Genomic DNA, 17,073 nt, shown 5'->3' on the forward strand with positions numbered 1-17,073 from the left:
GGCCTTGTTGGGTAGAAAGATAATGCAGAGTAGATGAGAGGAGCTAGTAAGAATAAAGAAACATGAGAAAACAGTAACAATACCATGCACTGTTTACAACTTAAAAACATTTGGCACTAGCTTAAAGGACTATCAATAGGCAACTTTGTTTAAATAAATGGTTGCACTATGGTATACTATATAGCTCTTAAAAAGGACGATGTATAGGGGCGCCTGGCTGGTTCAGATGGTTAAGTGTCTGCCTTCGGCTCAGGTCATGATCTCATCAGGATCCTGGGATCGAGCCCCTGCATCGGGGTCCCTGCTCAGCGGGGAGCCTGCTTCTCCCTCTCCCTCTACTATTCCCCCTGCTTGTGCTCTGTAGCTCTGTCAAATAAATAAATAAAATCTTTAAAAAAAAAAAAAAAGGATGATGTATATTTGTAACCACAAACAAGTTTAATAAGAGTGACAACACAGTATGAAGAGAAAAAAATCTGCAAAGCAAACAATTATAGTACATTCTGTGTAGAACTGTATATCCATAGGTATACATGTACATACAGAAATAGAGACTACAGGTATACCTCTGAAAAGCAGGATTTATGAGGATTTTTCTACCTTATACTCTTTTAGATGAATTTTCTGCAGATACACACAAAATTCCGTGTAAATAAAATTTAAATTATTTTCTCAGTTAAAAAAAACAAATCTAATTTAAGCTGTGATGTAAACCTATTTAGTAAATTTTAAATGCGCATTTGGTTAATTTGTAGATTTTTATGCATAGTGAATGAAAATATTTCTGTAACAGTATAAAAATAAATATAGTGATATTCAAAAAGAATATTCTCAGGCTAATAAAAGACACAAAAATCAATACATTTGAAAGAAGACCTGGTCTTTAAACATTATTTCTTCAAAACACAAAACACAATTACAAATGACTTGCCACATTAGTAAATTCATATCAGAAGGGATTTAACAATTTAAATGATTTTTTGTTTTGTTCTAAATTGGATTTGGTTGTCTTCAAATATTACTGAATAAAGACAGTAATATTTAAGGACTATAATCAAGAAGTCATGCATTATGGATTCTACAACAGCTAAAATTTATTTGTGGAAATAAATTTTAAAAAAATTCAGAAAAACACAGCAGCAATTAGGAAGATATATTTATGCATGAAACAAGTTTTCCTATTTATCATAATCTACTTCCAAAAATCACAGTTTTCTCTCCAACAACTTTTAATTAAATAAGGCATTTCAACTGTTAAAAGCTTGACTGTTTTATTTTGTTAGTAAATGACAATATTACTTCCAGTTAACAATATGATTATATGAAAATAAGATTTCTGCCTTCAATGAAATAACACAATGTTGTTGACTTATTTTCCATTTTTAAAATTGCGTTTTTTTCAATGTAAAAAATTTCATTTTTTCATTGTAATAAAATTACTAAAAATTCACCTAGCATAAATTAAAAGAGAAACTGTGTTAACTAAAAAAATGAAAAACATTTTTGCTGCAGTACCTTGAGCGTGGTGGCTGGTCCCAATGAAGGACTTTACTTCACTATATCACCAGGATTCGCTCACAATTAAAATGGCTTCCCCCCCCCAAACTCTTACTTAATTTAACACAGAAGAATTAAAAACAGATAATTCTGCTTCTGATGAAATTTTTTGGTTAGACTTCATAGAAGCAAACGTCAAGCTTAATTACATAATTTATGATTTGCTATTATTTTAGAGAGGCATTTTTGTATTATTTTCCATTAAAAGCTGCTGTTTTAATTTTTTCCCCTCAAGAAAAATATAATGGCCATCTTTTTCAGGGGGCAGGGAAAGAACAGTTGAGCAAAACCCACTCTGCCCTCAAAATAGGATTATATTTTTATACAGTGGGTTCAGTCTTTAATACTTCATGAAGGTACGCAGGCAAATATTTATGCCACTATTGACACATGTATTTAAAGAGAGGAGGGGTAAAAAAAGAGAACTGATCTAGATTCATTCCTAAGTCCTCAGACTTCTTTTGTCATGAGTAAAGTCTATGAGACAGGTCTGAATTCCCAGGAAAGCAAAGATACATTACCAGTGCAGAAGTTCCTAAGTGTGGAGGAAACATACACTGAAGCGAGACCAGGCAAGCTGTCTTCCATTTTTGCCCGCTATGTTAAAAGCATATAAACCAGCTCTGTCTACGTTTCCTGCTGCCTTCCCAGATAGTTCCAGAGCAAATCCCAGCTCTCTAAATCTCACGACATACTTTACATTCTGAGGAAATCCTCCCGGTCCAGATGGCCTACCACAAAGCACTTCTATGTTGGCGCAAGTAAAAACTTAAGATAGCTCTTCTCCTGCCCCTTTGCTCTCTGAAGTGAAGTAAAGAAAAGTTTTCTACTTCTTTATAAAGAGAGACAAAGACACTGAAGGAGAGACAGCAAACAGAGCATGCAGCCAAAAGGGGGTAAAGATACAGACAAAAAACTTGGGCTGCTTTGGGGAGTGGTTAAACTCCAGGCACAGGCAGAAACACATGAATTAATACACTACATGTATATTCACTACAATAATTTCGTTGTCCTCAGATAACTATTTTTCTTATCTTCTTTTAATTGAAGATACAACTGCTTCAAATACAAAACTCAGTTTTTGCCTTCTGAAACTGCAACACAAAACTTACTAAAGAGTTTCTATAAATAACAGAGTTAAAGCCCCCAAAGTGAGTATTTTCTCTACCAGGAAATAAACAATGTGTGTGCAAAGTGGCAAGTCACATTTCCTTTTTCCTTTTTGTTTTGAATAAAATCCACTTGAACTGTAAAGAAATTAAAATTATCACTTTTCAATGAGTTTTGAAACTTTAGTGTTAAAACATGGCTGATTCATTACAACCATTTTACTTAAGATGAATTAACAATGAGAACATTTTTCTTAATTCACTAATTTTCCAAATTACTGCAGAACAGTACAATTGCACTAATAAGTAACCTATAGTAAACAATCAACTGGATGGATATTTCAATTTTAAACTGCTCATGCTTACAGTAATATAAATGTACAAGGGAATTCAAATTATAAATATCTTTACTCTGTCTTACAAGACCATGTAAAACCAAGGGAAAGTTAATGAATGCAATATGTATTTATTCTTTTGATAATTACTTATACAGCTAATCAAAGAACAAATTCATGAAGGTAAGTGTCCAAACTAAGCTATTGGAGGTTTACCTCTTCAATTTGTTGGTTTTAAGCTATATATTTATGAGAAAAGGAAATTTAAATCAACCCAAAGTAAAACAGAAACAACATGACTGGTATAAACACAGACAAAAAAATACTGTGAAATGGATGAAGCCTAAACCAAACTGAACATCAAGAGCTGTGCTACAAAGACTGAGTCAAGGATAAATAGAAAAGCTTTATAAGAGATGGAAAAACCAAGCAAAATAATCCATATTTGACATTTTCAAAAGCCTTTATGGAACAAAGTGGGAACCATCAAAGGAGTGTTTCCTCAAGTGAGACTTGGGAAAGTACTTCTTTTTCAATTAATACAGATTCATCAAAGTATAGGAGCAGCCTGAAAGATTAATAGGGGTTAAATGACCCAGGGAGTGTGCAATGTGTTTGAAACAAAGGACATTTAGGAGAGATCACATCGGTAAAATAAAAGCAGACAGAATGGGAAATAAAACGACACAAAAGAAAGGTGGTACGCTTGGCACAAACCAGAAAGGAGTTCAAATTCTTGCTACTGACAGCTGAGAGGCTCTGTGGCAGAATGTATGTTATTACATTTTTCTTCAATCTCCAGACAAATATAAGACTTCAGTTTTATAATTGAGGTATCAACTACTCTTCTTTACAATCCATGTAGCACGATTAAATGATAGTTCACAGCCTCCTAAGATTAGAGAAGTTGTAAGAAGTTCTGTAACCAAGTGCTTTCTAACTAATACAAAACAAAAAGGCTCCTCTTATACATCACAGGATATGGGGCTTCTTTTCACCACCCCCCACTTGCACATTACTACTAATTTGTAGATTATATACCTTGGACATTCCTTTCTTCTCAAATCAAAATCTGATTTGAGGCCAGAAAAAATGTGGCTCCTAATCTCCGCTTAGTTTCTATGCTCAAGAATCACCTTCTCTCTTTACTATTACAGTCAAGTATCTTTTCCAACACCCCATTCATTCATTCAAGTATTTGAGTACCACTATATACAAAAAATTTTCAAGATACTGAGGCAAGTAAAAATTTTACAACCAGAAACTTTCCCACTAGAAATTAGAAATGAAAGGATAGATTTAAGAGATGCTACTCAAGACACAGAATTGATGGAATATGGTCACTGATTAGATGAGAGGATTAAAAATAGGATGATCCTGGGGTGCCTGGGTGGTTCAGTCGGTTGAGTGTCTAACTCTTGATTTAGGCTCAGGTCATGATTCCAGGGTTCTGGGATCAAGCCCCCTGTTGGGCTCCACGCTCAGCACAGAGTCTGCTTGGGATTCTCTCTCGCCCCTCACCCTGCTCACTCTCTCAAATAAATAAATAAAAATCTTTTTAAAAATAAAATAAAAATAGGATGATCCCTATGTTTCTAACAGGACAACCAAGTAAATGTTTAAGGTAACACTGAGATACGGATTAAAGAAAAAGAAACAAGGGGAATGAGCAAGTAGAATGATGAGTAGGTTTTGGAGGTTTGACTTTAGACTATGAGTTTGAGGTCACTGTAACAAAAGTATAACTAGGTCCTGGTCTTAAGACAGAGGCCTAAAGGGGTGCCTGGGTGGCTCAGTCCATAAGCGACTAACTCCTGATTTTGGCTTAGGTCATGATCTCAAGAGTCCTGGGATCAAGCACTGCATGGGCTCCACACTCAGCAGGGAGTCTGAAGATTCTCTCTCCCTTCCTATGCCCCTCCCTCTGCTCATGCTTTCACTCTCTTTCTCTCTAAAATAAATAAATAAATCCTTTAAAAAAAAAAAAAAAAAAAAAACAAGAGGCCTAAACTATGAGGTATACATTTGGGAACTGTATTAGAATATAATTGTTAGCTGGAGTTATAAGGATTGAGATTTGGAGTGATAAGAAAATAGGGCCACGGTATTTTAAGCGTAGCCAGAAAAAAAGGAACCTGCAGAGAATACAGGATAAAAACTGTCAGGAAGGTAGCCATACATGAACAGACATTTCTCCAAAGACATACAAATGGCCAACAGACACATGAAAAAATGCTCAACACCACTCGGAATCAGAGAAATACAAACCAAAACCACAATGAGATATCACCTCACACCAGTCAGAATGGCTAAAATTAACAAGTCAGGAAACAAGAGACCTTGGTCAGGATGCGGAGACAGGGGAACTCTCTTATTACACTGTTGGTGGGAATGCAAGCTGGTGCAGCCACTCTGGAAAACAGTACGGAGGTTCCTCAAAAAGTTGAAAATAGAGCTACCCCATGACCCAGCAATCGCACAACTGGGTATTTAACCCAAAGATACATATGTAGTGATCTGAAGGGGCACCTGCATCCCAATGTTTATAGCAGCAGTGTCCACAATAGCCAAACTATGGAAAAAACCCAGATGTCCACCGACAGATGAATGGATAAAGGCAGCCATATACATATACAACGGAATACTACTCAGCCATCAAAAAAAAAATATGAAATCCTGCCACTGGCAAAGACGTGGATGGACCTAGAGGGTATTATGCTAAGCGAAATGAGTCAATCAGAGAAAGACAATTATCATATCATCTCACTCATATGTGGAATTTAAGAAACAAAGCAGAGGATCATAGGGGAAGAGAGGAAAAAATAAAACAAGACAAAATCAGAGAGGGAGACAAACCATAAGAGACTCTCAATCACAGGAAACAAACTGAGGATTGCTGGAGGCTAGGGTAGTGGAGGGATGGGGTAACTGGGTGACAGGCATTAAGGAGGGCACGTGATATAATGAGCACTGGGTATAAGACTGATGAATCACTGACCTCTACCTCAGAAAGCAATAATACATTAAATGTTAACTAACTGAATGTAAATTTTTAAAAAATGAAAAAAAAAAAGGTAGTCACAGATTCAGGAAGGGACATAATGTCAAAGACTGCAAAGACATCAAAAGACAAGGGCTGAAAATAGTCCACTGGATTTGGTAATTATTAGGGAGATTTTAAGCAGAGAAGTTTCAGTGGAGTGATGGAGACAGAAGGAATACTGTGATGCACTGAACTGTGACTAGGAGGTAAATCTTTTAAGGAATTTGGTAGATGAAAGGGAGGAACGAATCGATGAGGGATGGGGACTGTGTTGTGCAAGGTTGATGAGGGGGTTTTTGTTCAAGGTATTAGAGCAGTATATTTTCAGGATTTAGAGAAGGAATCAACAACAGAGTGATCTGTAGTAATATGAAAGGGCGTACAGCAAAACTCCAGTGTTAGAGAAGATGTGAAGGGCTAAAATAGAAAACACAGCCTGGGGCACCCAGCTGGCTCAGTCAGAAGAGCACAAGGCTCTTGATCTCAGGGTTGTGAGTTTGAGCCCTACATGGGGTGTAGAGATTACTTAAATAAAATTTTACTATTTTTTTTTAAAGTGGAGCCCAATGTGGGGTGCAGTGGCCCCCCAGCTGAGAGCTTATGCTAAAGATATAATAGGAAAACACGTTTGTGAGCCCCTCTGGATTTAGCATGGACGTCAGAGCACGAGCAGTTGGGAACGGCGGCTTGCTCAGGGCAGAACATCGCCCCATCCCAAACCTGATTGCTCCTGATGATAGCCGGCGGTCCGTAGAAACCTGTTTAAGAATAGGCTTCACTTGCTTAACGTTACATCATTTACTCTCATCACCTTCACCATGATGTACTACTATTCACTGAAGACTTCCTGAAGAATCATTAACTGTGAAGGACTGTGCTCATTCAACCAGAATATGCTACAGACCACGAGACTCCCTTTGATTACCCTTGATTGTCTTTGTTTATCACCAATAAATACGTGAGGCTGTAGCTGCTCAGGGCGACTGCACTCTTTGCGGTGGTCCCCTGCTCCCTCGTTTCTTTCATAGCTAACCTGTCTGTGCCTCCTCCTTCTTCCAATCGCCGCGACTCCGCGACAGTGGGATCCGAACTCATGACCCTGAGATCAAGACCTGTGCTGAGATCAAGAGTCAGACGCTTAACCCACTGACCCAGCCGTGTGCCCCACTTAAATAAATAAAACTTAAAAAAAAGAAAAAGAAAATACGGCCCAAAGAATGAGCCTTAAAAAGGGACACTGTTTAAGAAAGAAGGGAAGAAGATGAAAGCAGGCATGTTTGTTCTATACCTACAACAGTTTTAATCTATAAAGCAGAAAAGGTCACTTGCTGAAAAGAGCTGGTTAAAGAGCTAGAGCTGAGTATGGAAAGTTTATACCATCTGACACATCATAGTACAGGATATTGTTAATTATCTTTTGATAAAGTTACATTCTAAATTCCTAACTAGACTGCAAAGTCCTCTATGGGAGAAGCTCTTTCTTTTTTATTTTCCTCTAAACCTGTAAAGCACCACAAGCAGTGCTAACCCTCCAAATACTGGCTGATTTATTGTCGACACAATGTAGAATCAGCAGCAAAGACAGGATAAAACAAGGGGTGAGAGAGAAAACTCTTTTACCTTAATGACATGCAGAGTATTGGGGTTGCTTTATAAGACAGAAACCCCACAATGAGAAGGTTCATGGGGCTGGGATGAGGATCTGGAAGAAACAATTTTGGTCAATGACTAAAAATGATAGAAATGACAGAAAAGACAGGTTATCTCTCACCACCCTAAATATTTCTTCCTTTTTTGGCTGCTTCTTTCTCTGAAAATCCCTTTTTCCTCTTTTGTAGCTGGACTTTCAGATTCTCTGTCTGTCTCTGTCTCTCTCTCCCTGACTTTGTTCCCTTTCTTCCCCTCTGCCACGATATGCCCCAAATGAAGAATATTTTTGTTATTGCTGTCACAGGTTTAGAGATTTAGCTCAATCAAGAGGTTGGGTACTTTTGCACTACAAGGCCTCAACCCAGGACTCCAGACAATCTTATTTCACTAGAATTTTCCTTTTATGAATAAATAAGCTAAAATGCCTATATCTCTCATAAAACAAAACAAAACCTACTCAATTCCCCTCCCTGATTCCTCAGATTAACTCAATGCTTTATGTATTTAGTCCTAAACTCTCTCATTCACATTTTCTTTCTCCCTCTTCCCCCTCCCCCAAACCCCTCCTGATAAATCATCAGTCCTTGGTAGAAAATACAGTATCTGGGGCGCCTGGGTGGCGCAGTCGTTAAGCGTCTGCCTTCGGCTCAGGGCGTGATCCCGGCGTTCTGGGATCGAGCCCCACATCAGGCTCCTCCACTAGGAGCCTGCTTCTTCCTCTCCCACTCCCCCTGCTTGTGTTCCCTCTCTCACTGGCTGTCTCTAATAAATAAATAAATAAATAAATAAATAAATAAATAAATAAATCTTTAAAGAAAAAAAAAAGAAAATACAGTATCTGTCTTGCTTTAAGAAAAATATTCTCCATCTAAGTCTTCATTAACAATATTGTTCTTGGAATATAAAGTTCATGAATCTTAAAAATATATATATATATGTGTGTGTGTGTGTGTGTGTGTGTATGTATAGATATAGATATAGATATAGATATAGATATAGATATAGATATAGTACTGGATTTAGACTATCCAGATTCAAAAACTGGCTTCACCATTTACTAACTGTACGACTCTGGTCTAATTTCTTAATTTCTCCACGCCTCAGTTTCTTCACCTTTAAAATGAGGCTAAGAGCACCTAACATAGAAAATCATATAGAATTTAATTAGATAAATCAATAAAAAGCATTTAAAAATAACAGAATAGTAAAAGTCATATAAATTTTAGCTATTACTAAAATCATTACTAATATTCTAAAATAAAGGCCTGGTAAACCCAAACCTAGACTGCCTAAAGTCTTTCTTTCTTTCTTTCCTTATGCAATGCTTCATGAATTTGCATGTTATCCCTATGCAGGGGTCACGCTAATCTTCTCTGTACTGTTCCAATTTTAGTGTATGTGCTGTCAAGGACAGCACTACATTGCCTAAATTCTTAATGATCAGTAAGATTTGCAGGGTCAGGTACCTATGAGGTAAAGATTTACTGAAACAGTCTCTGAAAAGCCAACAGAAAGAGATGCTACATTATTTCACTAATTACTAATTCACCCAGTTCCATTTCATCATCAGAAAGTTAAAAAGACTAAGCTGGAATTAGCAGGAAATATTCAAAACAACACAAAAATATATATTATTTATTTGATAATCACTTTTAACATTTAGTGAACTTCTAATTATTGTTATTTGTTGATAGCATTTGAATAAGATGGTCTCCAAACCTAAAAAGCACAGATGAGTGGGGGAGAGAGAAATGTAAACAAATACAATAATACAACACTTGCCCTGATAGATTTTTAAAGAAAGTAGTGGGACCCAAAAAGGAAGTTGGTCAATTTTTAATGGGAGGGGAAAAAAATGAAAGTTTGGTCTGTGGAACAAGCTATGTTAAAAAAATACTGACAAGAATTTTTCTAAAGCAATGCAATTGGAGAGCTATGCAAACCTATAAATCATTAAGCAAAAATATAACTTCTAAATAATAAAATTATAGATATAACCCAAACAATAGGATTAAGTACTACATATTAAAATGTTAAATAAGCTCTAAGTATATGATACTTTAGTCTATTTTTAAAAGTAGGTAGCATCACTGCTTTAAAAATAACAAATTTTTAGATTGCTGCAAAATATTTATTCATTCTACATTTTACTGAGTGACTACTTTGTCAGGCACTGTGTTAAATTCCAAAGACACAAATTCAAATTTAGTTCTTCCCACCTGAAAAAGGAAAAAAATTTAAAGGCACAACTTGGAAAAAGATACTGCAACACATACAGAAATATATAAATATCGGGGCGCCTGGGTGGTGCAGTCATTAAGCGTCTGCCTTCGGCTCAGGGCGTGATCCCGGCGTTCTGGGATCGAGCCCCACATCAGGCTCCTCCGCTATGAGCCTGCTTCTTCCTCTCCCACTCCCCCTGCTTGTGTTCCCTCTCTCGCTGGCTGTCTCTATCTCTGTCAAATAAATAAAATCTTAAAAAAAAAAAAAAAGAAATATATAAATATCAATAAGATGTTAACCTGATAGAAAAATGTGAAGATGATGAATAGGCAAACTTCTGTTTGTAGGGAATGAGGGAGGATGGGTCAACCTTACTAGCAATTAAAAATAAAAATTAAGGGGCGCCTGGGTGGCTCAGTTGGTTAAATGTCCGACTCCTGATCTGACTCGGGTCATTATCTCTCTCGGGATTGTGAAACAGAGTCCTGCATAGGCTCCACTGGAGTTCTCTCTCTCTCCCTCTGCCCTTGCCCACCCCACCCCACCCCCACCCCGTTCATGTGCACATGCTCTCTCAAAATAAATAAATCTTTTTTTAAAAAAATACAATTTAAAATCACAAGATACGATTTCATATCCATTAAATAAACAAAAACTGTAAATTCTGGTAATATCAAATGTTGGCATCAGAACTTTTATATATTTTGAAGTTAAGTGCACATTAATAAACTACCTGAAAGAATAATCCAGCAAGATTTATTAAATATTAAGGTATCTCTTCTCAAAGGATAGGAATCAGTTTCACTGACAGTAATTTTTATTCATAAGGTGGAGACAGTCTTCTCCATAATCAATGGTGTATTAATTTTATGACCATTTCTCCATGGCTACAGAAAGAGAATAAGGAGGAGAAAATAAGGAAGATAACTTTAAATTTTTATTTAGTGCCAAATCAGAGAATCCAGCATTTCATGTTAGTTTTTTATTCAAAACCTTTGCTTATCTATAGTGAAGGTTCTCAAGCTGTTAGATATGACACAGATCTACAATAAAGAATAGAAACATACTTCAGAGAGAAAATAAGGGATTAGTCAGAGTTCTAGGCGAGGACAGATACATTTACATTTTCAGAAAACCTCTATTTCCACAATAAGGAATATTTTTTAACAAAATCAGCCGTAAGTTGTATTCAAAGGATTTGATATTGCTGAATAAGGTACTGGGAGAGAGAAAAAATTTTTTTCGAAGCTTCTGCCATATGCCCAATACTATATCAGGCATATGGTAGGATATAAAAGTGATGTAAGTTAAGACATGGTCCTCTCAAAGAGCTTTTGAAGATGCAAAAATCAAAAAAAAAAAAAAAAAAAGATAAGAAAAGAAAAAAAAGGAAAAAGAAAAAAGGCAAACCAAAAGCACTAACATATAAAAAGGATAATAAATCACAAACAAGTTGAATTTATTGAAATCAAAGAAATTTATCACATTAACAGAAAATAAATCATTCAACAGAGAAAAGGCATTTCATGAAATTTAATATCCATCAAAACAAAAACATTAAATAGAAGGGAACATTCTTAATCTGATTTAAAAATGCATTGTGGCAAATCATATTTTCTGTATTTCTCACTCTTGCTAGCTAGACACATAAATAAACATAGATGCATTCTTCTCACAATGACTGACAGATACTCCTTTCACCCAAAAGCAGGGCCTGTGTTCCCTTCTCTTGTATCTGGGTGGGGGCTTGTGACTACTCCAACCAGAGTATGGCAAAAGAAATGCTCATGACTTCTGGGATAAGGCTGTAAAAAGAATACAGCTTCTACCTGGCTTTCCATGCCTCTGGGAATGCTTACTTTAGGAGAAACCAGCCACCATGCTGTGAAGAAACTCACACTAGCCTATACGGCAGACCACCTGGAAGGATTCAGGTGGAGAGGAAAGGAGGCTCCCTGCAAAGAGCCAGCATCAACAATCAGACATATGAGTAAATGAGCCTTCAGATGGTTCCTTCCCTCTGCCTTTGCATCTTTCATTCAAGGCTTCAAACAACACAGAGCAGAGACAAGCCTTCCATGGTGTGCCCTATCTAAATTCCTAATCCACAGAAACCATGATCATAATAAATGGTTGCTTTATGCCATTAAGCTTTTAATTGATTATGCAGCCATAGTAAGTGCAACAGGCATATACCAAAAATTTTAAAATTACACCATCATATTCAGTGTTCATATACTGAAAGCTTTCCTTTTCAGAGAGGGAACAAAATAAACAAAGATGTCTACTTTCACAACTTCTATTTTATACTGCAATCCTGCTCAGTTCAGTAAGACAAGAGAAATAAAGATTAAAAAGAAAACTATCATTCACAGACAATATGACTATGTATATAAAAATTCCAAAAATACATAGACAGCTGATTAGAACAGTGAGCTTAAGCAAGGTTGATGGATATAGGTCAACACACAAAATCAACTATATTACTATACCCTAGGGACAAACAGAAAAAAAATGGCTTTAAAAGATCATTTACAAGAGCACTAAAACAAAACAAACCCAGTAATAAAAATGATAAAACAATGTTCAAGATCTCTGTACATAAAACTAGTAAAAGTTGCTGGGAGAAATTAAAGACCTAAATAATTAGATAAATATACTATGTTCACAGATTGAAGACTCAATGAAAATATACCACTTTTACTCTAACTGATCTGGAAATTTAATGCAATATGGAAAAAATTCCAACACTTTGTGTGTTCATGTGCATGGAATCTGGTACATTTATTCTAGTTTATACAGAAAAGAAAAAAATCAAGAATAGGTGAAACCCTCTTGAACAAGAGGAAAACAGTAGGCTCACTTGCCCTACTAGATATCAAGACTTATTACGAAACTATAGTAATTAAGACGAAGGTAGACAAATAGACCCATGGAAATGAAAGAGAATCCAAAAACTAAACACACTCATATACAGACCAAAGGCAGTACTTCAGAGATCCAGGGAAGCAAGACTCATGCCAGTAAATAATGCTGGGTCAAGTGGATCTCCATATAGGGTAGAAAATGAAACTTGACCCTTGCTTCACAGTATATACATAAATCAATTCCAGGTGGACTATAGATGTAAATGTGAAAGACAAAATAATAAAGCTTTTAGAAGATACCTGAACAAAATACAGAAATCACTACTGATAAAGGAAAAGATTAATAGTGGGACCAATCTTAGAACTGAGAATGTGTACTCATAAAAAGATACAGTTAAGAGTGAAAAGACAAGCCAGAGTAGGAGAAAGTTGCTGGAACATAACTGACAAAAGGCTCATATCCTGAATATACAAAGAATACTTATAAATCAATTAGAGAAAGACAGTCCGATACAAAAATGAGTAAAATACTTGAATAGGAACTTTACAAAAGAGGATATTCAACTGGCCAATAAATACATGAAAAGGTGCTCAACCTTATTATAATAAAGAAAATGTAATTTGAAGCCACAATAAAATACAACTACATACTTACTGGATAGCTTAAATTAAAAAGACTAACAATATCTAATGTTGGCAAAGATGTGGAACAATGTGAACTCTTAGAATTGCTGGTGGAACTATATACTATACAGCCACTATGAAAAACTATTTGGCATTATCTATTAGTGGTATAAACACATTCTCTACAACTCAGCAATTCCAGTCTTATGATTACACTCAACAGAAATATGTAAACACATGTACCCAAGATATGTACAGGAATCAGAGCAGCTTTAACAGACACTGGAAACAAACCAAGTCCATCAATATTAGAACAGACAAATAAATTGTGGCATACTCATAAAGTATCATTCAGCAATGATAATCAACTACGCTACATACAACATGGGTGAATCTCAAACAATACTGAGCAAAAGAAACCAGACACAAAAGAATATATGCTTTATGATTCCACTTACATAAAGTACAAAAACAGGTACAACTATACAATATTGTCAAAAATCAAGATAGCAGTTATTTTTGGAGATATGAGGAGGGCAATAATTGGGAGAAGCATAGGAAAAGGGGTCTTCTGGGGTGTTGGGTATATTCTCTCTCTTGAACTGGATTATGATTACATGTGTTATATGGCAATAAAATGCCTTTTAAAAAAAGATATTTTTATTTATTTAAGATTGTATTTAGTTTATTTTTGAGAGAGAAAGAACAAGCAGGGTGGGGGGAGGGGAGGAACAAGTAGACTGTGCTGAATGCAAAGCATGATGGGGTGTTCGATCTCATGACCCTAAGACCACTACTCAAGCAGAAACCGAGTCAGATGCTCAACTGACTGAATTACCCAGGTGCCCCAAAAATGTTTTTAAATGTAGAGCTCACACCTCAAAAAATATATATATTCTTTATACATATACTATTGTGCTAATATGTTATGAACATTACAAAACACGTAAAAAATAGAAATTTGGGGGGCGCCTGGGGGGCGCAGTCGTTAAGCGTCTGCCTTCAGCTCAGGGCGTGATCCCAGCGTTCTGAGATCAAGCCCCACATCAGGCTCTTCCACTGGGAGCCTGCTTCTTCCTCTCCCACTCCCCCTGCTTGTGTTCCCTCTCTCACTGGCTGTCTCTGTCAAATAAATAAATAAAATCTTTAAAAAAAAATAGAAATTTGGAAAGTACGGATAAAAATAAATATCTTAGATAACTTCCTAATAACAGCAACTGCTTCATACTTTCATTAGAGTTCGTTGTTTGTCTGTGTGCTGGAAAATTACATACTTATTTCTTCCAAGTGAACCAAGTATTTTAATCTCGTGGTTATAACTTTTTATTACTTTCACACATTCCCATATATTGCCTTATTTTCCCAGTGGGATCTAATCACCAAGATGCTTATAATATTTGAATTTTAGGCAGGCCTAGAGTGATGAATATTATTAAGACTTGACAAACTATTTTTGGTTTTGGTAACTAAAGATTATTAATGTTTTCAAGCTATATACATATATATATATATATATATATATATATATACATATATACATATGGAAAGATTCAAACATATTTCAAACAAGTCTTGTCAATAATTTTGACTTTGGGGAGATGATTTCTTAACAGACCTGATTAGATCACTAATTTTAAACCTATAATGTTTGAGCTTGAACCAAAAATAAAAGGATTTGCTGTGCCATTTGCTTCCTGTTCTCCTGTGTTTATCGACATTAACTTAAATCTCTGGTTTCTTCAAAGAAATATTTTTTAAGTCACTTATCTATTTTGTGAGAATCAGAGAATAAGTAAGCACACTTAACAGGGTACAGGTAAATGGCAATATAATGTTAACACACGGAGAGTGTGGAACTCTCATTAGGTGATACATGACTACCTGACAGACTGAGGGAACGCGTTAATCGTCCTATTCAAGATTGGTTAAGACATAGTTTATTTTGGATTTAAAAAGTAAATACAAAAATTCTAATATATTTTTCCTGCACCACCAATGAATCATCTTACACAACTCACTCTGATGACCCCTTGGAGGACTGCAGGCAAAACGGCCAGATCAAATTTGCAATTTAAGTAGCTCATCGCCTGGTGGCTAAATGGAGGGATGGACTTAAGGCAAAGGAAACGCTTGAGACAGATGAGGCCAGAAACTAAGAAATAGGTAAGAGGTTGTTAGACCTGTGCAGATCAGAGGTACTGGTAGCCTAAATAGGGCAGTGGCAACATAAGCAAAGGGGCAAAGGGGTAAAATACATTTCTGCCAGTGGTGAAGCTAATGGATGGCTTTATACTCCCCATTCCTTATCTCAATCAGCCTCTCTATCCAAGATACCCAAAGAGCAACTTTTTTCAACTGACAAACTATATATGATATGGACAACTGATATTTTTTCAGTTATATGTGTGATGTATGCATATATAAATAAGATCATTTTTAGACAACTTTGCTGCTTTGAATGATCTATATCACATGAGTGAAAATACAGTGATTATTCAAAAACAGCTTCAAGGGGGGCACCTGGGTGGCTCAGTCAGTGAAGCATCTGCCTTCAGCTTGGGTCATGATCCCAGGGTCCTGGGATCAAGCCCCACATCGGGATCCCCACTCGGTGGGGAGCCTGCTTCTCCCTCTCCCTCTGCCTGACGCTCCCCTTGCTTGTGTTCTCTCTCTCTCTCTCTCTCTGTTAAATAAATAAATAAAATCTTTAAAAACAAAAAAAATCAGCTTCAAAACATAGCTTCACAACATCCCTCACCCACCCCAAACCACAAACTGCCACCCCTAAGCCCTTCTTATATAGAAATTTTGAAGCAGCTACCCCTGGCCACAAAGAAGTTTCAAATGCTCCTGCACCAAAACAAAACAAATCCCCAAACACATAAACACACAATAGATTTTTTAAAAACTTTATGTTAAATGCAATCTGTCATTTTTTAATTTGTGACAAGCTACAAGAAAAATCAAATATAAAAACTAAAGCAAGCTAAAGGTTTACAGAACTTGGAAATTTTTAAAGGAGGCCTTTTCAAAAGGTTTTCATCTATTTCCTTATGAAAAGGGGCGCTTCAACTGATGGGTTTTCTGCTATAATTAATCAATTCAAGATCTACAACTAAACTTATTCTTGGCTTCAGAATTCACCTTTCTAAGTTCACTGTGAGTTCCGCACTGCCAAGAGCCATCACTGTTTAAATGAGGTCACTGATAAAGTAGGCAAATGTGTCTCAGTTAAATTTTTAGGAAAACATATAACAAACATTACTCAACTGCATTATACTTATATTAAAAGTTTTCACTGACTTTGAAAAGAACAAAGGAGAAATCATTAACATTCTATAGGTTGAAACCCAAAACTCAAATATTCTTACTGTCAAATAAAGCATCCTCAAAATTTAAAGAAGCACCCATGTATTTCTAGTATAGAATTTTATTGTGCTATTTAGATAGGAACCAAATATGACAGGCTGACATCAAAGTAAATATGATGGGACAAATATAATTCTCCTTTCCTCCAGCCTTCTAGTCTCTTCAGACCAATTGAGGAGGATCCACATAAATGAGAGATACAAGTAGTAATTCTCAAGTGTAGAATACATGGGATGTCCTAAAGCCCACTCTGCAGAGGATGATATAATATGGATCACTTCACATCTGACTAAGAC

At 36.1% G+C, this 17,073-nt stretch overlaps 1 protein-coding gene and 1 non-coding gene across 4 annotated transcripts in view; both read right to left on the reverse strand.

Annotated features, from left to right (window-relative positions):
* EML4 (EMAP like 4) overlaps positions 1 to 17,073 on the reverse strand; it is a 156,630-nt gene that overhangs the window by 98,541 nt on the left and 41,016 nt on the right. The window contains exon 1 of one of the 3 annotated variants that reach the window (XM_087863707.1): positions 2,079 to 2,373. The exons of the other annotated variants lie outside the window; for them this stretch is intronic. Within the exon in view, the coding sequence (XP_087719833.1) occupies positions 2,079 to 2,145 (67 nt within the window). The 5' untranslated portion in view covers positions 2,146 to 2,373. Of the gene's footprint in view, positions 1 to 2,078; positions 2,374 to 17,073 lie in introns of those variants that run through there. 3 annotated transcript variants of the gene reach the window in all.
* LOC123799979 (U6 spliceosomal RNA) lies at positions 9,005 to 9,111 on the reverse strand. The gene has a single exon (XR_006781782.2). It is a non-coding gene; the product is annotated as a U6 spliceosomal RNA (small nuclear RNA).

This window comes from Ursus americanus, chromosome 7, assembly GCF_024610735.1.
Source record: "Ursus americanus isolate L20-20 chromosome 7, mUrsAme1.1.p, whole genome shotgun sequence".
Lineage (NCBI taxonomy): Eukaryota > Metazoa > Chordata > Mammalia > Carnivora > Ursidae > Ursus > Ursus americanus.